The sequence below is a fragment of the Lutjanus erythropterus genome, chromosome 9 (genome assembly GCF_056507025.1).
Source record: "Lutjanus erythropterus isolate fLutEry1 chromosome 9, fLutEry1.hap2, whole genome shotgun sequence".
In the NCBI taxonomy this organism is placed as follows: Eukaryota; Metazoa; Chordata; class Actinopteri; order Lutjaniformes; family Lutjanidae; genus Lutjanus; species Lutjanus erythropterus.
In genome coordinates this window covers 4,141,849-4,166,519 of record NC_139325.1, presented here as the reverse complement: position 1 = coordinate 4,166,519, position 24,671 = coordinate 4,141,849, and the positions used below count along the sequence as shown (strand labels likewise).

The following is a 24,671-nucleotide window of genomic DNA, read 5'->3' as shown; positions in this document are numbered from 1 at the left end:
TGAGACAGTCAGCCACTTAACTCGTCATCCAGAGTGTGTTATTTCAGAGCAGTGGGCTTTTGTTTTCAGGATTACTGGCTGAACTTTACATTAACAGACAGTTAACATGTATGTATATAAACAGCTGATCAACTCACAGTGGAGGACTAGTCGTCGCTTGTTGTTGTCAATTCATCATCTTGCGTGTGGCCTGTGGCCTGCAGAGAGTTTGGGGAGTAGGGGGTAAACAACTCACCTTAACCATTGATCGTACAGTAAACAGGATTACAACCTATTGAATATACAGTCTGTGGGTACGTTTTACCCCTTAAATTCTACAGTATCTATATATAGATACTTGTTCTATAATATTGGCTGATGAATTAAAATGTATTTTTTTTATATCCGTCTGAACAATCCAGTATCAGTCTGGCTCTATTTTATGCTGAGCTTGGTTAACCACATCCTAAGTGCAACCCTGTACCTAAACACACAGACATGACAAGAGGTTGATATTGATCTTCTCCTCTCACTCAAAAACAAAGTGATCACATGAAGTGTCTTTTTCCAAAATGTTGAACTTTTCTTTTCATTCTAAATGCACATATAATCAGTGTTGAGGATCTGATCAGATGGCACACACACACACACACACACACACACAGAGCAAAGTTTATGGGTGTTTCACTGATGTGAAATCAGCGATGATTGAATTGTGACCCGAACATGAGCACCATGGAGGGGGTTAATGTGTGTTATTAGTGTGTTTTATGACTGACTGTGAGGAAGTGCAGTCACTCAAGCATCCTCCTATTTACTAATCAGCAACATAAAAGCTATTAGAGCCTCCACTGGTGCTAGATCAAATTAACATTCAGAGACACACACTCAGACGCTCACTGCTAATGTAATTACCGGTCAAGAACCAGAGAGCTGAGTGTGTGTGTCAGTGTGTGTGTGTGTGTTCCTGCAGTTAAAAATTGAACATGTACTGAAGTTTCTGCTTGAACTGGCTGATCTGTAGTAAAATCTATGGGTAACTGTCTTGCAGCGTGGCGCCATTAACTTTTCTCGCCCCGTGTACAGCACTCGACTGCAGTTTGTTAGCAGCACTGCTGTAGTTGAGCACAGTGAGTATGACCTCATTCAAACTGCAGCTGAAGTGCTCTTCTTATTAGATTATGTGCAGTCGACTGAAGGGCCGTGTCTCAATGACATCTCCATAGATCAGTGGGAAACTGACACCCACGAGTCATGTCTACAAGCCAGAGAACAGCGAGCGTTTACTCTGACAATCACATTACAAGGGAAGCTACTGATAGCACATTAGTCATCAGTGTCATCATGTCAATATCAAGCTGGTCATCACAGCAAGCATCTGACACATGGTGATGTACAAACAAAACAAAACAATAGTCACGTTCAACATCAGATAAATAACCAAGTCATTTTCACTTCATAAAGCTATGTTGTGATGAAATGTACTTTAAAGTATTAATACTTTATTTCACTGTTCTTTCATTTCCTAATAATTTCATAGAGTTTCCCTAGGTTTCCTGGAAAGAATTGTGGGTTATGTAGTACAAAAAGTGATGAAGTCCATGTAGGTGGGGTAGATGGATGGTTCAGACAAACACAGGACTTTGAAAACCAGAGTTCATATCCCATGTGAAGGCAATGTTTACTTTTTTTGTAAGAGGTTTGGTTAGGTTCTGTTACGTTATGTAAATTAGATAGTTGTCGTTACATTACGTCACATAAGTTACTTCAACCTAAGCAAGTAGTTTTTGTGCTTAGGTTAGGTCACATTATGTTATGTTATGTGACTTAGACACTTTTATTACATTACAAATGTTACATTACTTAGATATTTAATGTTAGATTACAAATGCACATTACATTATGTTACATTACATAATATAACTTACTTCAACCTAAACAAGTAGTTTTTATGCCAAGGTTAGGTTAGCCAGTAGTTTCCGCCTGGGGGGGGCATGAACCCACTGAGTTTGTTGTTAGTTTTTTTTTTAAATAAGTTAAATCACGAATAAATATTTTGTTAATTTAGTTCTCATTAAATCAGAAACATCATATAATGCTGTGCACTGACTAAAACACTGTCTTGGTTCCACCAGCAGTTACTGCAGGCCTATTCAGCTACTATTCAGCCTTCTGGCTACATATGGCCTTTTGCTATTTTTTGCTATGGCTCACAATCAGCTGGCTTCAAATCAGGCTGGCATGTGTGTGATAAATCAAACTGATTTTAATATCTGCTCCACGCTCTGAACTGGTGGGCCACAGAAAACTTGTTTAGCTAAGCTAACAACAAACTGAAGATTGATGAAATGAACATTATACTATAAGAGGTATTTGTAGCCATTAATAAACAGTAAGTCATCTCTGTAGCCTAGTGATTTTTCCATTTTGCCCACTTGGTATTGAAGTTGAATTGCCCTGAATTAGTAGATCAAACTAATTCATCTTCTTCAGCTCTTTGTCAACTTATTATGCGTATTAGAAAGTTATATTTAGGTACAGTCACCTGTATCAGGCATCACCTTGTTGTTACTTTAGTAAAACATAGTGATTCAGTCCATTTACAGAACTGCAAGTGCTGACAGTGTGTAAGATCTGATTCTTTCTTGAATATAATTCATGCTGTTAAATACAGTTAGAGTAACAAGGTGAATTTGAGGGATTGAGATAAGTGGGATAGAAAAACTAAAAATATTCTAACATCTATAAATATGTTTTCTTTTTACTTTTCTGTATTAACATTATTCATGTCACTTTATAAGGTAGTTAATGTGTTTTAGTTTCATATTGTGTTTTGTACTGTGCAGTATGTACCTGCTACTTTTATTATATCAAGCACCTGCATTTACTGTAGTCTGTACTGCACTTTAAATTTTATTTATTGCGTCTGTTTGTTATGTGCAGGACCACAGATGGAAATTAGCATCTCGCTAAATCTGATGGAACCATCTTTTCATTTCTTGTAAATGATCAGTGTCAGTTACTGCTGTCCTTTTATGAATCAAATAAACTAAACCATACAAAATCTGGATAGCTTTAACATTTTTTAGCTGCAAAAGGTTTTCAAAGAAAACCATTTCAGAACAACAGAGAACAGTCTATGGCAAAATTGATCACAACTCACAGACATATTATGGAACATCTGCCTGAGGTGAAACATCAGAGTTCATAAACCATAATGGAACCTGTCTGAGGTTAAACTGCCACTTTGCTGGCTGCTCTGCAATATCCTGGTGGTAAACTCAGAAATTCCTGACTTTATGAGTTGAGTTGTGTCTGCAGCTCTGCTCTTGGCTTTCACTCGTAAATGGACATTAGCACTGTTGAAAGCAGTGGTCAAAAAACTGACATTTTTGCCACAACAAAAGTCTCATAAAGTCTGAGGAAGAAGCGCCGTGTTTGCTTCTGTTTTTAGTTTTGTTGTGTAAGTGGTGGTTTCTACAGCTGTAGAATCTGAATGTTTTGGGGCGTGTTTGCTTGATTGGCAGGTCTTTCAGCCTATCACAGTCAGCACGGTGGTCACCCCTCGCTCGTTCCTACTCCATCAAGCCTCGTCTTGGACCAAATATAGATTTTGTGGCTTCAGTGCGCACCAATAGGCCAACAAGCAGGACGCAACTTCAGACTTCAAAACATGTCCACAGAGACGTCTGAGGGACATCAAAGACTCTCTGATCGTGTAGTTTTATGGTGTGTGTCGTGGTGTTTCAGCAGTCCTATATTTGCACACAGAGGCCCCTGAAGGACAACACAGCTGCTCATTAAAACAGAAGCCAAAGACAATTCTGGGCATATCTGGAACCTTATAGTCCTCTGTGGCCGGTGCCACAGTGCAGGTTGATGCCGTCTCTGGATTCAGCCCATTAAGGACAACACTGTACAGATGCTTAGTGGAAAAGATTAGGGCTCTTTCCATGGCTGCTGGCAGATGGTCGAGCCTTTTCACTCCATTTAACACCGTTTCATTTTAACTCTCCCTCACTGACTTCACCGCTTTTACTCATTTCAGCAAAACAGCGCTTTAGAGCTTTTCCATCAGTCCAAATGTTTGTGTGTCTTGAGTCGGGGGTTCTTGTCTGTGTTTAATTAATCAGTAACGTGATGGTCTGAACTATTATTGATGCAGTTTGAGCCCATGTAACATTTCACAAGGCCAAAATGAATGATGATGGTGATGTTGATCGGCCTCTCGCTCCGTCAGTCGCTCAGTTGTTCAAGACTGTCCACATCAAGAAAATGACAGCCGTGATTTTTGTTCAGATGCATCACCTGACAAGAACCTTGTGTTGCTGTGTGATTATTTCTGAGATGTGATGGCAGAAGTAGCATGATGTTGTTAGCATAGTGTGATGTTAGCTCTTAGAAAAGAGGTCAGGTTGGGCATGTAAAGACAGACTTTGACATGGGAGGTTGTTTCCCATTAGGGCTGAGCAATATGGTTAAAAAATAATATCTCAGTATTTTTAGGGTTTTCCAAGATATATATCTTGATGTTCACATTTTTTTGAAAATTACATATGCTGAAATAGTGCAAAGATATACTGATCTTATAGGATATGATGCACTGCTGTAGATTTAACTACCAACACTTTATAAGGCAGCAAAAATGAGCTCAACCTTAAAGGGATAGTTCACCCAAAAATGAGAATTCAGTCCTTATCTACTCACCCGCATTCCGATTGAAGGTCAGTTTAGTTTTTTAGTTCACAAAACACTGCTGGAGTTTTACAGGAAAACAGTGTTGCAGAATCTCCCAAATAATGGAAGTGAATGGTGACCAGTTTTCAAACGTAAAAAAAAAACAAGAAAATAAAAACATAAAATTCATCCATACTGCTCGTCTGGTGTAATCCAAGTCTCCTAAAGCCCCTGTGTGTGTGTGTGTGTGTGTGTGTGTGTGTGTGTGTGTGTGTGTGTGTGTGTGTGTGTGTGTGTGTGAGTGTGTGTGTGTGTCGTGACGGTGTGTAAACAACATGTTGGGACTTAAGGAGACTTGGATCACACCAGACAAGCAGTATGGAGTCATGTGGTTTTTTTTTCCAGTTGTTTATAATGTTTGAAAACACCATTCACTTCCATTGTTTAGGAGATTCTGCAACACTCCCGCAGTGTTTTGTGGACTAAAAAAATGATCTTGACCCTTAATTGGTATGAGGGTGAGAAGATAATGACTGAATTTTCATTTTTGGGTGAACTATCTACAGCTGTAAAATGCAACATATACATCAATGTAGCAGTAATAGTAATCCAAAAACATCAGATGTAATAGTAAAACACTGACAGGGAACACTCTACTGTGCAATTTACTTTTGACAGTAAATTTTGCTGGAATACTGACATATGTTTACCTTAGTAACCCCCGACCCACTTTTTCTTTCTGCCACAACGAAAAAAAAATCACAGTTACTCATAACTGGGTCGAGTAGGTAGCTAAGTTAGTTTTTCACGGAGCAGCTCTGCTGTGAAGAGTACTACTGTTCAATGCTCATGGGAGCTGCAGAGTGAGAGTCAGCAGACCACTAAATTAGCAAAATAAAAGGACAAAAATCGCCCCAAAAAACCCAACCACAGATATATTTGACCACAATTCTAGGCTGAAAATACAAGAAGGGAGGTAGAGAGAAAGAGTTGAACCCATGCCGCCGCAGAGGACTGATAGCCTCACTACATGGGGGTGCACGCTCTCCCAACTGAGCTGCTGTGACACCCAAACGATAACTGCACTCTTTCCCTAACCTTAAACAAATAGTTTTTTCCAAGTGGTCCACCACTTTGTGGCAGACTGAAATACCTACAGCAGGGGTCAGTAATTAGGTTCAACCAGCTTTTTCAGCATCACTCGCTGGGGTCAACTTTGTTTTTCAGGCGCTGTGGAGAAGCAGGCCTGTATGCTATCAGCTTCACTTCCTTAGAGTTTTTTTTTTTTTTTACTGTGGAGTATTTTATTTCTTCTCGGCATCAAACAGATTTGTAAAACAGTTTGAGCTGGGTTGTACAGTATCTGATGTCAGAGGTCATTTTTCTGCATTAGTCATTTTGCTTTCATTCTGAGTTAAAGCAGCATATGTTAGTGTTCATTTGGCATGTAGTGATTTATATATGGATGTGTTGCATTAAAAGACTGGAGATGTAACTGGTTATCCGCACATGACAAACAGTGACCTGCTTCATTTATGATTAAAGTATTGTTGTTTATCTCATCAACACATCATTTCTGTTAGACTGACACCTGTTTGTTTTTGGTGTTTCAAGGTTACATCAGCCTTTTGTATACGTTGATATTTCCAGTAAAACAGTAGCTGATCATCAGGCTGATGTCACACTTTCTCACAGAGGTGGGAATCAGTCATTGGTCAGTCTCGAGCCTTTGCACTTAAGTCCTGCAACTTGATTGGATGCTCTCAGACTGGTTTCAAACAAAGTGGATCAGGAGAGAATGAAGTGTTAGAATTAGTTGATTCAGGAAATGAAGGGAGATGAATTCCCCTGCTTGATTTGTAGTGCACTTTTAAATAATATATTAATAATCATAAATGCTGAATTATATATCATATATTCTTGAGAATCAGGACAAATCATGTCCTGCCAAAAACATTTTAAAAATTATTAATACCAATATGTCATTTGTAAAATGTTATAAAATGTTTGCTTAATTTGTGTTTTTTTTGTGTAATTTTTTTTTTTTAATTTCTAACCTTGCTCTGTGCCATCAAACAGCCTTGTCCCAGACAAGAATTCACAACTTCAGACTATTTAAAAATGTGTTAAAAGTAGGAGTGTGTATCTCATTGACTGAGAACGATTTGATACGTACCTCGATACATGATCAATGATACGATGCATCTCAGACATTTTTAAATGGTCAACGATTGGGTTCAGTACGATTCAGCTCTGTCATGATACAATTCAATACGATGCAATACAAGACAATGCAATCGTCAGTCTTTGCATTTTGATTCACTGAATGCTACATTTGTAGAGGGCTCTAGAGAAGGAGACATTTCAGTGGTGTTAACATGTGTGGTGTAAATGAGATCCTGTAGCCTAAATGAGAATCTGTGAACAAACTTTAAAACTGTTTAAAATATCAGTATTTCTGCAGTAAGATGATGTGCTGCTCTGTTTCATATGAAGAGTGCTGTGGTCTGTTTTGAGGAAATGAAGAGGAGACACAAGAGAAGGAGGAGGGAGCGTTTGTTTTTGTGAGCGGGGCAGCTGGAGTCCAGCGAGAACGGTGCAGACAGAGACAGGAGAGAGAAGACGGAGGAAAGTTAACAGTAGCAGCTCCCTGATGCCAAAAATGAAACGTATGCACATCCTAATGAGATGTATTGATACGCAAGTGATGCATTGATTTGTTTCCGATTCATGTTCAGCTTTTTACCAATACAGGCTGTCTGAAGCGATGCACTCATATCTTACACATTAAAGTCCGATGCATCAGATGCATGAGTGAATCATTACACCCCTAGTTAAAAGCCTTTAAAACTAACATACCTACTACTAATGCACTATTATAATCATCTTTGTTTTAAAATTATAATTATTTTTTTAATGAAAATTTTGTCCCTTTAAAGTTATTTTCCAGATTTCAGATCAGATTTTTACAAAAACATGATTTTATCAGGCATTAAAAGTGTTACCAATACCCTAAAGACCCCTGTCTCACTTCCTGGTTTGAAAAAGGTGGGAGTACTGCTCAAGCACTGGTAAACTTTCTATTTTCTGACAAATTTATTAAATAATGTTGCTTTCAGATGTGTCTCAACCATAACATGTCAACTCTGTAGTCCTTCTAAATCAAAGCTAAATATGAATTATGGTTTAAAAATGTGCATTTTGATTAACATTAAGAGAACTCTGAGACGCTTTCAAAAATAAAATGGCTGCTCACTACAACTATGCTGTGAAATGAAAAAATGTAATATTTTGTCAACTCTGCAAGACATCAGCTCCATCAGATTTTTACATCTGACAGAGTTTTTAACCACTAGGAGGTTAGTTTATTACAAGGTTTAATAGCCAACAATTTGATCTTTTAAAGTATATTTTCCAGCATAATTAAAGAGTGGAAATCAGAAGCCCCCTCAAAATTTTGCCCCAATTCTCAATAGTCATTTTATAATTATCATAATTTATATTTATTGATACTAACGTATCTGTCCAAGGGATTGGTCTATTGTCTTAAGTCTTTTCAAGCCAAAAGCTCATGTCCAAGTGATGTCACGAGTCACTGGTGTTAAAGTCTGTTCAACTCAAGTTGCAAGTCTTTTTTTCTGATTTCTTCAAGTATGTGACTTGAGTCTGCTTCCTTTTGTACAAGAAATATCAAAGTCTGATGTATGCGGAGTTTTACTCAAGGTAACATTTGCCAGCTCTTTGAGACTTTTGGACTTGTTTTGTCCCAGATCAGTCAGTCTTCATGCCTGAGTGTCTTAAAGCTTGTTAGCCTATTGTGTGTTCCCTATTAACATCCCATTAAAACCCAGTATCCTTCCTCTCCTCTGTGCTTTGGTCCTGTAGTGAAACTCTGTGAACCCCGGTGTGCCGCTGTCACTTTGATTTATTGCCTCACGCTTTGCTGCACATTGAATATCAGACAAAAGAGCCAGATTCCACTCCATCCTACAGATAGATAACTGCGATCGGCGCAGTTTTTCATAATGCTTATCTTGATGGAGAGTCCTGCTCGCCTCGGGTCTGATGGCAATGAGTATTTCATCATTAGAAAAATGGCAGTGTGTTTATTGGTGTGCTGATGATGGATTGTTGTTCGTGCAGCAGGGTCACTCCTCAGGTGATAGATTATGTTAATGGCTGATTTAACTACGATCACACGGTTTGTTTTTCCTGCAGTTATGAACTAATAATGCATCATGATTAAACTCTCTCACACTCATTCTGCAGGGGTTTTCTTCTCCAATGAAAGAGCTACGCATTCTGATTTACGATTGTATCACCAGCTCGCTGCGAGTGTGTTTTACACTTCAGGGTTCTTTGTTCCTATAGACGATGTTAGGTGAAGAAAGGCCACTGGAGTTTTTCCAGCAATTAGACGGGCATTAAATTATTCCAGCAAGGTACAAACAGTCAGACACTGCATTGAAAAAATTAAAAAGTACAAGAAGTCAAAAGTACAAGACTGTATACTTAACAAGTTTGGGAGGGAAGCCAAGTCCCACAGCGCATTGCAGTAGGAAATGTCCAATCGCTAAGCTTAAAAATCATTTGCTATGCAGCTAATGACAGGGTGACGTTCGACATTAATGGAGTGCTGCACTGATTTTTACGTCTGGAGATCAGTTTAGTCACTGTGTGAACAGTAGAGGAGCTCTCAGCGTGCTTCATCGAGGCTGTCACCAGAGTTCTCTCATCTCTGGCTGGGAAACTGCTGCAGATTTCTAACAGAAAACCTGTGATACAAACTGGAAGTGTGGAGAAAGAAGTGTCACAGAGTTTTCCAGTGTCTTCACCATAGCAACAGTGAATTATATTCATGGGTAGTGTAGTATTTACTGGCACTGGGAATGACAAATGTCTTGAAAACTAGCTTTCTAAGAAAAACAGAATTTGAATTACGTGTAGACGTGTTTATACTGCACAGGTATTTATATTTTCTATCCATCGTCCTTAACCGCCGTAGGGCTTGAGCGTATCCCAGCTGACACTGGGTGAGAGGCTGGGTACTCTGGACAAGACACCAGTTCATCGCAGGGGTATTTAACTTTTGAACAAGTGTAATAATGCTGTGATTCACAGCTATAATATGCAACTTTTCTGCAAGTAAAGTGCCTATATATAATATATAACACAGTCAGGAGTGGAAGTAACTAATTACAAATACTCAAATTATTGTAATTAAATAGCTTTTTTGGGTACTTGTACTTTTATGAGTTTAGAGATTCTCAAGTCTATATTTTTACTCGTGCTTAAGTATTCATTGCAAGGTGTAATCTACTTAGTTACTTTTAAAATCATAATTGAGTAGTGAGTATAATTTGAATTAATATCCAAACCTTTCATCTTTATTTTAGTAGTCAGTCAGGTGATCTGATCACTAACAAACCAATGAAAACAAGGACATACAAACATAGTACAAAACAAAATGCTGCAGCAGCACAGGTCTGGAGTAAAGACATTAATGATTACGAATTAATTGATTAATTGCCATTAAGAATTTAATCAATTAAAAATGTATTCATGGTTCTTTAATCAATAGTCATGGCAGTAACTTGCACCTGTTTTGACCTTGTTTGTCTAGTGGAGCTACTTGTTGAATAAAGAAACTTAAAATTTGATTGAAAATGAGAAAAAAAATGACCAAAACACTGAAAAAATGCGTTTAGTATCTTGTAAATTATTAATGATTAATCGATTATTTGCACTTTCAACTATTGGTTCAGGAAAATGCACAAAATTTGCAACCCTAATTTGGAGAGGTGACCATGACATCAACTGTAAGAAGTAAATAATAGTCTTGAGTAGTTTTTGTGATGAATACTTTGCATTTTTACTTAAGTATATTTCTAACACCAGTACTTTAACTTGTAAATAAGTAATATTTTAGCAATGTAACAGCACTTATACTTGAGTACAGATTTTCAGCACTCTTTCCACCTCTCTTATTTAAGTTAACTACTGCTATAAGATCTGGAGAAGAAAAGAAGGAAGTCGGCAAACATAACTAAAAATAACACGAATAAACCCTTAAAGGGGAAATCTGTACAAAATCATAAAATGACCCCATCATATGATCACATATCAAGAAAACTGTTAAGCTGAAATGCACTCTACTTTGTCATCAACATTACAGCTGCAGTGTCCCCCTTTGAAATCTCTTTTTCTGTTTTCGTTTGCCTGTTTCACATCAATTGGAGTTCAAATTAATGCAGAGTATTCACAGGATGAGTAAGTGTCTGTTTATGAGTTGGAAGAAATCATTAATAATCTTGTAGAGGGAGTAGATGTTAAATTAAGAAAAATGTTAATGGAGTTTGGCAGCAGTGAGACATGCAGTCGTTTAATTCAGATACCAGAGTGTGTTATTTCAGAGCAGTGGGCTTTTGTAACAGGCTTAACTTTACATTGACAACAAAGTGACAGTTATAAACAGCTGATCAGCTTACAGTGGAGGACTCATCCTTGCTTGTTATTGTCATTTTATAGTTTTGTACTCATCCTGCGCTCCTGCAGCGTTCCTGCAGCCTGACCAAACTTCACCAAGTCTAGAATTGAGGTGGCGAGGGAAACAACTCACTTCAACCACACACGGCATATTAATCAGGTTTTCAGCCTGTTTAATATACATTCCATGGTTCAGACTCTCTAATTGTACTGCTGTACTCATTTTTGTTTGCACAATTGCTACAATTCCTACTTTAATGCATTACCTCGTCCATGAACATGCTTTCTGCTTCAGTCATGTCAGATAGATTTTTCATCTGCAGTGGCTGTTTAACAGTGAAGAAAACATCTCAGATGATCTCACGCTACTTTCAATGTCATCAGACCACATCTTGTGTTATTTTTTTTTTTAACGTGAGAGAGACACTTAGTGGCAAAGATTTCCTTGAGGTAACGCAACACCAAAAGATAAATCCAGGAGACCCTGAGAAAATACAACATACAATATCATCCAACCACAGCTGTATGTGATTTTTAACCGGGTATGTGACATTTAATTTAACTTTTTTGAAACTTCTGGAACACAACAATGTTCCATATTCACTTTGTCCTGCTTTCATCACCTGTTTCAGCTCTGGTTGTGTGATTCAGGCTCGTGTGCTTCTGACAGAAGTATTTCCTCTGTAAAAACTGCAGATCAGAAACAAGTCCGTTCGGTATTTAAAAAAAAAAAAAAAAGTATTCTCAAGGAAGCTATCCTGAAGACCGGAGGACTTCACTGACAAATATAATAACAGCAAATTCATTCATAAAAAACACTCATGAAAATGCATGAATGCACTTTTGCTGATGCGTCATATGAATAAAGATTACATTGCATTAAAATTTACATTTTTACAGCCAATTATCATACTGCGGAAATTAAGCACAGCTCCTCCACCTGCCTGCGGAGCTCATGAACCCAAACTGCATCCGCCAAACAAATTCACTGTTTAATATATGCACACTGCATCCAGTGTGTCTGCTGCTGTCTAAAAATGAACAACAGCAACATCCTAATATGTACGTAAAGTCAGAGCTGCATTAAACTTGTTGTTGTTTTCCTTCAGAGACGTGGCAGTTCTTCAGCCCCCCCCCACAGACGTGTCAATCATCGAATAATGAGGCGTGCACGATTCAGCGTTCAATTTTATTCCAATTCCAGCGTTCCCCTCTCGTTTCTCTCCTCTCACTGATACCATAGTCTCGGCCAATTAAGCTGATTGAAGCACCGTGGAGTCCAATCAGGGACGGGTCCTGTCTGGCATCTGGAGTCACCGGGTCAACAGTTTACTATTCCAGCACTCAGCGGGCGAGAGATGAACTGCGGCGTAGAAAATTAGCATGGGAAATGTGTGTTTACTCATGTATATCAAAACACTCTTCTGAAAAACCCCTCGCCTTGTTAGGAGGGCAACTGCACGGTAATAAAAAGACAGAAAAATCACACTTTCATTCTCTTCACTCGGCTCTTCAATTCAAACTTCAAACCTGCCCATAAAGAAGCTTTTTCTTTTCTCTGTGAGGCATCGGCTGAAACGGCTGGGTTCCATTTGCATTCCAATATCTGAGGATGAGTGACGTGCGAGCAGTTTGTGGAGGTTATTCACACAGACTGTTTGCACGATAATCATAATAATAACAAACACTGGACGCTGTTCTCAAGATGGCCAATTTTCATCTTAAATTATGCAGGTCCGCTCAATAATTTGCCAGATTTACACTCCTGCACACTTGAAATGAAAATCAGGTTTGTCAAACGGGCTCAGCGTGGTCAGTGGTGAACATTTGGCCTGCTGGTTGAGACAGCTGCCTGCCAGACGAGCTCACCCAGCTATAATAAGTGACTATGAGGTGTCCATCTGGGTGAATGTAGTGAAAGGAACCCTGCAGTTAAAGGTGCGACCGCGCCGAGTGACGAGTAGAGCGAGCTGGAAAATAAAGAGCGGAGAAAAACCAAAACAATGAGCAGACAGAGGCTGAAATGGGATCTGCAGACTTAGTGAGAACTCTTTGTGTGACTACAAGTGACACAAAGAACACTTTACGTAGTCATTTATTCCATCAACATATTTTAATGAGCATTTTGAAGTTTTGCATCAGAAAAGTTTGTTGGAAGTGGAAATTTGGAAAAAAAAAATCTGTACATTTTGCAAAAAAAGTTTAGAAACTCACTTGAGGTATTTTTTTTTTTTTTTCAAAATAGAATCAATGCACTTATTGGGAGATGGAAAGCTGTTTCCTCATCGTTCTCACAGCATTATAATCCATCCATGATAACTTCACGCAGATCTGATAGATCCTTCCTAATATTAAGGTTGGATTGCAGAGCCCAAAGGACACTAAAAGATAACACCCACACCAGACACAGCCTGTCCAACCTGCTGCCAACTGGCAAGAGATACAGAAGTATCCACTGCTGCACCATCATTCATTCATCCTGCTTCATTTATCCTCACCACTCTACCATGTAAAATAGTTTGTTTCTTTTCTGTTCACTCAACCAACCTATTGTATATCATTTATGTACTTTTTTGATGGGATCTACATCTTAATCTATACAACCCTGTGTTGTATTATGATGTATATGTCTCTCTTCTAACTTGTATCTTGTATTAATACATGGAACTAAGAGAAATGTAATATTTCCATCCTGTTCTCTACATTGTTTTTCATTGTTTAAGGTTCAGCTGGTGCTCTTTTAATTATTTCATCTTGTTGCGACCTCTTTTTCTGCAGCGGTGCAGGATAAAAGTTCTTGAATTGGAGAATTGGCACCATGCTCTGCTTTTCTCGATGAACCAACTAGTGATAATCACGTATCTAAAGTGGGTGGAAACCAGCATCACTCAAATTTTATTTTGCAGATTTACTCAAAATTCAGTTAACATTTGCCATACATTTGGATGGAAACATGGTTACTGTGTGACTGCATTGAGTTACAGTTTAATGTCCAGTACAGGATGAGAATCAGCTGAGCTGCAGTAGGATCATCATTAACTTGTGTGAAAGGGTCAGTTCAACACAACACAACTTTTTCCTCTGCTCCACAGCACAGAATGGACCTAGAAACCAATACTGTTGACATTTGAGAGACAGAAATGTGTGTTATTTTTCAGCAACTCTGGGTCAAAGTTAGCTGATGTGATTTTTTTTTTTTTTTTTGCTGCACTGCCTTCCTGCCCCCTGCTGTCAGCAATCCTGTCACGCTCCCTGCAATCGATTGGCTGCCCTTCACACGAAATGAGAAGGAGGCAGCAGCTCCGCCCAGCTCCGTATGTCGGCTGTGATTTCAGCTAAAGTCTGTCACACCACCAAACATTTCTGCTGTCACCTTTCTGTTCTTTTCCACTTTCCGAAAACACCCCCGTGATAAAAGATACGCCACTCTACACCAGGCAAAACTGATAAAACATATCAATCATTTATTAACTTAAGGGGTCATTTTGAAGCAGGAACAGACAGTTTAATTTACTGCTTCTTTTACCAGTAAATGCAGCAGTTCCCAGTAACTCAGCTGTGAAATCAGATGGGCGTTGTGACGTCTCATCTGTTTGATGAGTGTTCAGTAGTCCAAGAGGAGGAAATGATGGCCCAGTATCGATTGTGGTGTTTGCGCCTTTGTGAGAGAGACAGCACTTCATTGAACTATTTGTAAATGACATGTGGGGTTGATTCCTGCGCTCGTTTAAACTGAAACGATGAAGTGCTTCAGTGATGGATCGGTTTCTCCACACAGCTCTGCAGTCAACAGCTGCTCAGGTTAATGTGCCACAGAGAGACGTAAACTCAGGCTGAGACTAACGGGAGTATTGATATTCACCTAATTTATCTAACGTGATACAGAAAAGATGCTCTCTTTATCAGACCTGTCTTTTCATGTGTTTTTTTTAAACCCATTTATGAGAATTGGGACAGAACACATGCTGAAAAACTTAAAAAATTAAGGCCACCACTCTGATTCCAATTTTTGTTGATAATTTATTTATATGAAATATGTGTAATTCATGAAATGTTTTGGTTTGCTTTCATTTCTTTAATTTCTAAACTTGCTCTGTGCCAGAAAACACCTTTGTCCCAGTCAAGAATTCACAACTTCAATTTAAAAATGTGTTAAAGCCTTTGAAATCTAAAAATTTTAAAGAAAATGTTAACCCTTTAAAGTTGTGTCCCATATTTCTCTCAACTCCATGAGATTTTTACAAAAACATGATTTAATCAGGCATAAAAAGGGTCAGCTGTACCCTAAGGACCCCTGTCTCACTTCCTGGTTTGAAAAAGGCAGGAATACTGCTCAAGCACTGGTAAACTTTCTATTTTCTGACAAATTCAAGTAATAATGTTATCAGACGTCTCTCAACCATAACGTCATAACATAATGTCAACTCTGTAGTCCTTCTAAATCAAAGCTAAATAAGAATTTCAGTTTATTAATAAAAATAAAAAAAGTTTTAATAGCCAACAGTTTGAAATTTTAAATTATATTTTCCAGCATAATTAAAAAGTAAAAATCAAAACCCATTCAAAATACAGTTTTGTCCCCCTTCTTGAGAATGAGTGTCGTAGTTAAATATACTTGTGTAAAAATAGTTCTTTCTCTTTGTTCTCTTCTAGCTGTTCCTGTACCAGTTACTGCGAGGCCTGTCCTACATCCACCAGAGGTACATTCTTCACCGCGACCTGAAACCACAAAACCTGCTCATCAGCGACACCGGAGAGCTCAAACTCGCTGACTTCGGTGAGTAGCTGAGGCCAGACACCGATGCTGCGTTTTTTGTGTGTGTGTGTGTGTGTGTGTGTGTGTGTGTGTGTATGTGTGTGTATCTGCTGGATATAAGAGTTTGTGTGAAATCTAAAAGTAATGCTGAATATCCACTCTGACACTTGTGCTTCACTTCTGATATGATACAGAGGAGGCAGAGTGATGATTACAGTTACTGTCTTGATCTGAATCTACACCAATCTGCATTTATTTTCATTATTTATACATGAGAAGCAAGTTGTGCTCTCAGATTTATTAGGATGAAAATGTCTTAAAATGTTCAAGTGCAATCAAGCTATTTTTACCCAAGGATGGATTAGGGTTGAGTACGAGCTGATACAGCTGTTCAGATATTTTATCATACCATTTATCCCATGATGATTAACCCTTTACAGGCAGAGTGAAATGAAAATCTGTGTTAACTGCTCTCATATCTCTGAGTATTCTTAGATGAAAGTGTGTCTTTTTTCTCTTCTTGTAAAACGTAAAATATATTTTGATATCTCATCTTAAACTCGGGGGTGGATACATAAATGTATCCAATCAAATGTGATTTGTGGTGACTAACTAATCTCACCTATCATGTAAAACTGGACTGGACTGGGTAGCAAGCAGAACTTTATCATCATAGGAGGAGGAGGAGGAGGAGGAGGAGGAGGAGGAGGAGGAAGGAAGGAGGCTGTGGTTGAGGTCTAATTTGTTCATTTCATCATTTTCCTCCTCCATGATCTGACAATGCACTCGATCCAGTCATATCTTATGATTTGGTTTAACAGTAAATGAGGGAGCTTTATTTTTTCTGGTTAAAAAGCAGTGTATAGTGTTAAAGTTTTGTTTTTTTCTAACTTACCCTTGAATATAACACATCTCACTGTTGAAATCAGTTGAGAAATAAACATTATAGTGTTTTTTTTTACCCAGAAAAAATGCAGTTTGTTAAATGTATTTGTTCAAAGGTTAGTCATGACTTCGTAAGTATGGTGGAGACGCTGCTGTATGATCCAAAGGCCAATGCAATATCTCCATATTTAATGCTACGGTCCAGGTCAGGTGACATAGTATAGAAAGCAAAGGGGAACCCTGAGGGCCTTCTGGGCCTTCAGAGAACACCTTACATATCAGCATTTCAAATGTTCTATTTAAATATATTATATTTGATTTAATTATCAGGCTATTCTCTTCTATTTCTGATTTCAAGTTCATCAACTTTGCTTCAGAAATGAAAGGGTTACTGTCCTGAAAATAGCAAAATAGAGTTATCCAATCAGATATTTTTGCTGTTGTCTCTAAGTAGAGAAAGGTTAGAGCTGGCTCACTCATAGGTTAGGACTTAATCACTGGGAGAGACGACCAAAGCCTGTGTGTTTGTTTAGAAAGTGACAGGTGAATTAACCAATCACATTTTGATTTGCAGTGGGTGGGACCAAAAATAATCCTCTTAGGCCTTCCTGAAGGACAGAGGTGTCTTGGAAGCAAGAAGCAAGGTGGCTAACTTGACGGCGCTGCCTTTTTCAAGGCAGACTTTCGCAGTTGTGTTATTTAGTGTTATAACCCTTATTATTAAGTTAAGTGTTATTAAGTGTTATTTAGGAGACTGAAATTGCACTCATACCCAAGTCTGTGTTAGGAAACAATTTTCAGACACTTGAATCTTCTTTGCTAAAGTTGCTTCCAACAGTGCAGCTCAGCAGACAGAGCTGTTAGTGGACAGAAATAATCTAACTGGAGATCTATGCTACATGTAACTGTGTGGTACTGAAACAGGAATAAGAAACTCAGAATGATTCATATAGATTATTACGGCACGTAATATCAAACACAAACTTATCCAAACAATAGTAACAGAGTAAATGGCAATTATCTACTGTTTAATACAAGTTTAAATACAGAAAACGTTAGGGAAAAAAACATTACTTATTCTGCTATCATTGTGTTGTGTTCACTGCCCTCTGCTGGTTTATTTGTACATGACAATGACACAATACAAACACATCACGAGATACCTCTGAACTCTATTTTTTTTATTTTCTGCCATTTATTCCAGCAAAATCTTTTTTTTTCCATTTTTCTGCAATTTTGGTGTGTCTGGCTGAGTTTTGGCTGAACTGAAGTCCTAATCATCATAGTTCAATACTTTAATTCTCACTTTTTTTTCCCTTTTTTTATAATTAAAAAGTGAAGAAAAATCTGTATTTGGAGGAGGTGGGGTGGATGGATTGGTCAGACAAACACTGGACTTTCATCTTGTGTTCAACAAAAAGTCAACATTGACTTCTTTTCAAAATGTTATGTAACTTATGTGTTGCACATGACTGAAGATAAGGACATAACGTTCATACGGTGTATGTATGTTACATTATGCATGTACATTTATTCTTCTAGTATTACAAATTTTCTTGCAATTAGTTTGCAATATTACATATTTTTCTCAAAATGGTACAAATTTCTCCACAAAATACTTTTTTCTGTATTTTCTCACTTAAAAATCCCTCCTAAAATTACAACTTATTCTCATAGTAAGCGTGAGTTGTGACTTTATGCTCAAAATCCTGCTTTTTTGCTTCAATGCGGCCATAATACTAGTCATAAAAATGTTAAAATATTACTCTGTTTTGACAGGAATCTTTTCTTCCAATGTCATTAGCAGTTTTTATCCAGTTCAGTACGACTTTATTTATGCCTGCAATGGAAATTTGATGCAGCAGGTCCCCACAAGGATCAACATACACACAGCTTATAGGAAATAAATGTTAATATCTAAACTAAAAGCATTCAAAGCTTATAAGAAGCTTAAAATGTGGAATTTGTTGTAAGTATATGAATAAATAACAATCCAAATTTTGTAAGTATATGAATGAATAACAATCCAAATTTGGATAACAATCTAAAAGGATATGCAGTCTAAAAAGATGTATAAGGTAATGAGGCAGTGAGGTTGAGCATTTACCAATGTATCACTGTATAAAAGCGTAGAAAACAAAGAAAAACAGACAGTTTTGATCCCACTGTGCAATTTTAAACTTAGAATCTATTAAGATCTCATATTGTCTCATAAAATATTATGTCTGTGATTGTCTCTCATGCTCTGTGTGCTTTTCTCATGACTTTGTTTGATATTGCTGGACTCGGGGCTCTTTTGCAAATGAGATATTGATCTCAATGATATCACCTCGCATATTTATTAATTTTACATTACTGTGTCTTTATAAAAACCAAAAGACCTTTACTGGTTTTGCGGATAGCTGTTCAGTCTCACAAAGAGAAAAAAAAATAAATGGAGACATATGAATATGTGCAGCACTAACATACAGAACACACTGAAGCCTTCTGGTAGAGGTGCTCAGGCTGAACCAGTATCGTAATTGTCATTATTATGATTTAATGTCCCATTGTCTTAAGACACCAACAATAATGCCAAGATCAGACGACATGATATCAGACTACTAAGGCCTTTATGTCTTCCAAATTGTCATGTGGTGATGCCCCAAAAGAAACATTGCAATGGACAGTAGGTTTTCATTTTTGACTGTATCAGGAAGGCTGTCCCATAGCAGAAAAGCTGACCAGCTCAAGCAAGTGGGGAGAATCCCCATCAGCTAACACTGCAGTTCCTGTCGCTAGCGAAGGGAAAGAGGTGGCATATAAACTCTCACATCCCCATTGGGCAGGCGACCAACATGCATCCCTGTGTCGGGTTTATAAGGTCCAGCATCTAAAGCTTAAAGTTAGCTGGCTAGCTCTCCTGAGGAAGCTAAGCTAAGCAAACAATAGCTGAAATAACAATGGCAAGACTGAAAGAAATGACTGAATTGAATTGAATTATGATTTCTTTTTTATTTGCTCATTTATTTGGCTCATTAGATTGGACTGTCATTGGACTGGACTGTCTCTTAGTCATATTTGTCTCATTGTAATTTGTTAGTGGCTATTGTCATGTTCATGTTGGCTAACAGTTATTAAAACACTCGTAAAGCAGAGTTATACATGTAGTTAAAAGTCCCATTGAGGTTGTTCTTTACATAACCGCTCATAGAATGTCTCTAGCCCAATCAAGTTAAATGGTCGGAACTTACTGTTGTATAAAGGGAAAATAATAAACAGGACTTGGGGAAATAATGTTGCAAAGACCAGCAGCAACAGCTTCTTTTTATTTCATTTTCCACGTGTCAAAAATGGAACTTAATCAACAACTCCTGCCTTACAACCCCGGGGATGAAATGCTACGAGAACTCAGCCATCATGATGGATGATGGTATTGCCATCAGCCCAGCACTGTAAGGCGTGACAGCTGCTTGTTTTATGCTGCATAGTGGAAGATCTTACAATCTTTTAACAAAAAGATTTGCACGTCCAACTTTTTTGTCCTAGTTTAACAACTTCTGTGACATGCTCTGTGATGCTGACCCTCAGAAGGACAGAGCGCTCCTCCACAGACAACCGTAACCATGTCGAGGAATAATGTTGGTGCCGTCAGGTCGGACAGTGAAATCAGTCTCTGTGACATTCCCACTGATCACCTGTGTATTTCATGTAAGTTGTGAAAGAAAGATAGCTGTGATTGGTAGATTATGTTGGATCCAACATGCAGGCGGCCATGTGTCTCAGCATCTATGATCGCATTATAAGACAGAGATCATCTCAAAAGACAAAAAGAGTCTGATCCCAGCATCATGGGATTCTTGGCAAGACCTGCGATTCTGGAGGGTTTATTTTTTCACTTTTTGGCCCCAGCATTGAGGCGGCTTTGGATGGTCTGTTGGTCCATCCATCTGTCCAAGACTTAGGCCAAGATCACGATGACTTGACAACTAGTTAACCCATTGACCTTTTCTTTCCCCGACCGTTCATCTGGTGCCTGAATTTCCACTTGTATACAAGACAAATCGAAATCAGACAGCAGATCATCATGAAAGTTACTAAGTATATTCATGCTCCCATCTATTTTGGCCACAACCTTGTGTGTGTGTGTGTGTGTGTGTGTGTGTGTGTGTGTGTGTGTGTGTGTGTGTGTGTGTGTGTGTGTGTGTGTGTGTTCGAAACCCCTCCTGAAGTGGCACCATATGGCTTGGATCCATGCTCAGTAAACACTGCCTACATGGCCTGTCTGGCATCCTGGGGGGCAGACAGACAGACAGACAGTCCAGCCTTCTGTACAGCCTGCCTGTCCATTCATCCATCCATCCATTCATTCATCCATCCGCCTGTCCATCCATCCATCGGTCCATCCATCCATGTACTCAGTCCAACACCCACCCATTCCCTAAATCCCTCAAACCTTCTTCCCCCCTCCGCCATCCGTCTCCTCAGCTCCTCCATCCCTCTGCCCAGACAGATGGGGGGAGGAGGAGGAGGGTGGCAGCTTCATCAATAATGCAAACCTTGTATTAGTGCAGAAACATTACTGCGAGGGAAATGAGAGGAAGAAAATAATGGACAAAATACCAAATGAGCAAGAATGAAAGTCCCGGGCCTATTAGTCTGTCGCTGGAGCTGTGCTCATCGACAAACACGCACAAAACACAGAATCAGCCTTTGCCTGAGGGATGCCAGATGAGGAAGGTGAAGGCTGATCTAGAGTGTGTGTGTGTGTATTTGTGCATGTGTGTGTGATTGTGTGGCCGCCAGGGCTCCCTGTGGTCCCGGGCCTTGGCAGCAGGAGTGCTACCGGCCGACAGCTCGACAGCTGAGGCCTGTGGCGCTGGTTGGGGTAAATGAGAGAGACGGAGGCAGAGTGTCAACAAAGGAGGGGCTGAGAGGTACAATTGGAGGTGGCAGAGCACTCGGCGGGGATGAGGCTGTGTGTTGATAGGATGGAGGGTACAAAGAGGAGCAAATAGGAGATGGCTGTATTGAAAAAGAGATGGGTTAAGGGTGAGCTGGCAAGTGATAGTAGTGGATTCTATCAGAATAAATAAAACGTGGTCAGCTCAAGCGTTGATTTTCTTTCCTCCCTCAGCGCTCATCAGTTCCTTAGCCTTTGTACTGGTGGACTGATCCATCAGCTTGTCCATCCAACTTTGTGGTCCAGAGAAAGATGCAGACTTTGATTGTGGGTATTAATGATTTCCAGACAAAGATTCTGCAGGACGTTGGTAGCCAAAGGGTTTCAGTGCTTGTTGAACAGCCACATGGTCACATGTGTGACCAGTTCAATTCCAGCTGGGAAAAAGGAGAGAAAATCCAAACCACTTCAGATCATGTATGGAAAAAAGTGTATCAGTAGCACTGCTGCATTGATATCTATGTACTGATAGTTTAATGAATGTGAACCCTCACCTGTGTGGTCACATGGAGTCTGTGGTCTAAGAGTGCTCTGATCAGTCAACCACAGAGAGAGAGCAATCGGGTCACTGTAAACCCTGTAAACCCTAACATGGTGATGCAGGAACCTAACAAAAACATTCTACATTATCCTGCTTATTAAATGGCTACTTACTCAGAAAATCATGTCTGTCTTCTTCAGTTTTGTCAATGTCCCTGTCTTTCAGATCCCAGTATTTTCTTGTCCTCCTCTTCCCTTTTGTAGTGGGCACGGTTTAGCCATTAACCACGTATCCAAAGCTTTGTGTTCTTAATATTGGAAAAATATTCAGTGTTTTCTGATGGAGTAGCAGAAAGCTAACAGTTTCTTGCCAAAGGGTCCAGACGTCTTTCTATGGATTGATATGATAGGAAATGGTTCTGGAAAGTTGATCAGAACTGCATCCATAGCAACGGTCTATGCAATTAACACAGACTGAGCATCAAACATGGGTAGATTTTCGATTTGGTGGGTAAATCTCGGAAGGCTATGAGGATCGTGTTTGGTATTGGCCGATACTGCTTCCAGCGATCGTGATCCAGGAATCTTGACCGGAGCACCCTTAGCCTGTTGTACTTGGACTAAAGGTGGCACATACATTGTGGAAGATAATGTAGTCACCATTAGTTGGCAGCAAGATTATTTGCCTGGTTGCAGTTTTGTAGCACTCTTGATTGGTCTTGGTCTTGAGACCAGTCTCAAGCCCACTTTTTTAAGATCTCGTCTCAGTCGCTCCTATTTTCGCTGTCTTGTCTCAGTCTCAGACAAATAGAACTCAGGATTTTATTTCAAGACCAGTCAAGACCACAGCTGCAGAGATATCACTTAATTGCTTGAGCATTATTTGATTTATTTGCCAATATAATTTCTATGATTGGATATAAAACTTTATGCTTCAGATGTAACCACTAACTTGATTTATTTCTGGTTTCAAAAGAGCTCATCTGAAAAATATCGTCCATAAGAAAACACACACAGATTTGTGAATTCTGCATCTAGCTCAGTTATGTTTTTGCTTGCGATAAACAATAAGGCAGGTCATGTAAAGCTATGTAGCTTGTGTGCATTGTCTTTGTCTCGTCCTGTCTTGGTCTTGTCTTGGTCTCATTACACTCTGGTCATGGTCTCGACTTGGTCCCGGTTTAGGTGGTCCTGACTACAACATTGCCTGGTTGCATTTGCTCTTGAATGACTTTAATGACCCGCTGAACTTTTCTCAGGGCTTCCCTAAAGACCATGACACGGTATCCCAGATACTTGCAGCTGAATTTATGGGAAGTTTTAGTGTATATAATCCCCAGAGGACGGATCCTAGCATTTTTGGCAACCACTTGATGTTTCCTGTGAGACCACCACTATCCACTTCCACTTAAGAAATGCTGAAATCAGATGGCAGATAGTCTTTAAAGGGAATGTTCAAATTTCCAAATCACATTCATCATCCTAAAGGGAAAAACACTTTGTCATGGACCAAAGCTCTAATATTTCTAGGGTTGTTCTGATACTGATACCAGTGTCAGAAATTCCTCTGGTACAGCTTACAATGTTGGGTCACGTTTGGGCAAGTATGTGGAACAATGCACTGATCCAATACCACATAATTTATAAAGCCTAAAACAAGACACTGCTGGGAAGTAGCAGGGTGTGTTGTTTCTCTCAGCCTGAGCTCAACCATACAATGATAGCAATCATATCACATCGTCACAGCGTTAGTTGTTAAAGAAGGCTGTTAAAGAATAATAATAAATACCAGAATTGGTATTGGGAAGGAAAAAATGGGATTTTAGCATCTCTAAATGTTTCAAAGTCATTTCTCACCAGCCACCGTGGCCAGAGCTCCATATCCCTGCTGCTGCTGGTGGAGTTGATCCAGATGCTCCCCTCTGCTCCTCTGTGAGTTTACTCACTTTTTAATGAGCTGCACAAACAACCACCATAAATGAGGCTTTGACGATGCCATATTTTCTATCAAGGACACAACTAATTGAGGCCAAGTTAAGCAGTGTGTGTGTGGGGGGGTGATTTGTATTGTTTGCGTTGTGGAGCTGTGTAGACCATAATTACTGCATCCCTCCCACCCACATACACACATACAGCAACTACAAACAGTTAATCTTATATAAACCTGCCAAAGACTGGACTGGGCATTTCTTACTAACATTATCATTACACTATGTTGGCTGAAAAAACCTACAGTTAGAAACACAGATGAAACACATTACTAGTCAATCTAAAGTACAATATTATTAAATGCATTTGATCAAAAAGTGATTTGCATTGGAGTTTAGATCATTTTAAGGACAACAATAGTGGTCATGTGTGTTTTACCCTTTTTCCACCAACTGTTACTTATTATTTACATCACAGTTAACCAGTGAAATTAACTATATAACCAACTTCCAGACAATAATAATAAAAATGATGATG

General features: G+C 38.9%; 1 protein-coding gene across 3 annotated transcripts in view; it reads left to right on the top strand.

Annotated features, from left to right (window-relative positions):
• Nucleotides 1-24,671, top strand: part of cdk14 (cyclin dependent kinase 14) — a 314,716-nt gene that overhangs the window by 136,425 nt on the left and 153,620 nt on the right. For all 3 annotated transcript variants that reach the window (XM_084725970.1, XM_084725971.1, XM_084725972.1), the window contains one exon: nucleotides 15,796-15,919. In XM_084725970.1, coding sequence (XP_084582096.1) covers nucleotides 15,796-15,919 — 124 coding nt within the window. The remainder of the gene's footprint in view (nucleotides 1-15,795; nucleotides 15,920-24,671) is intronic.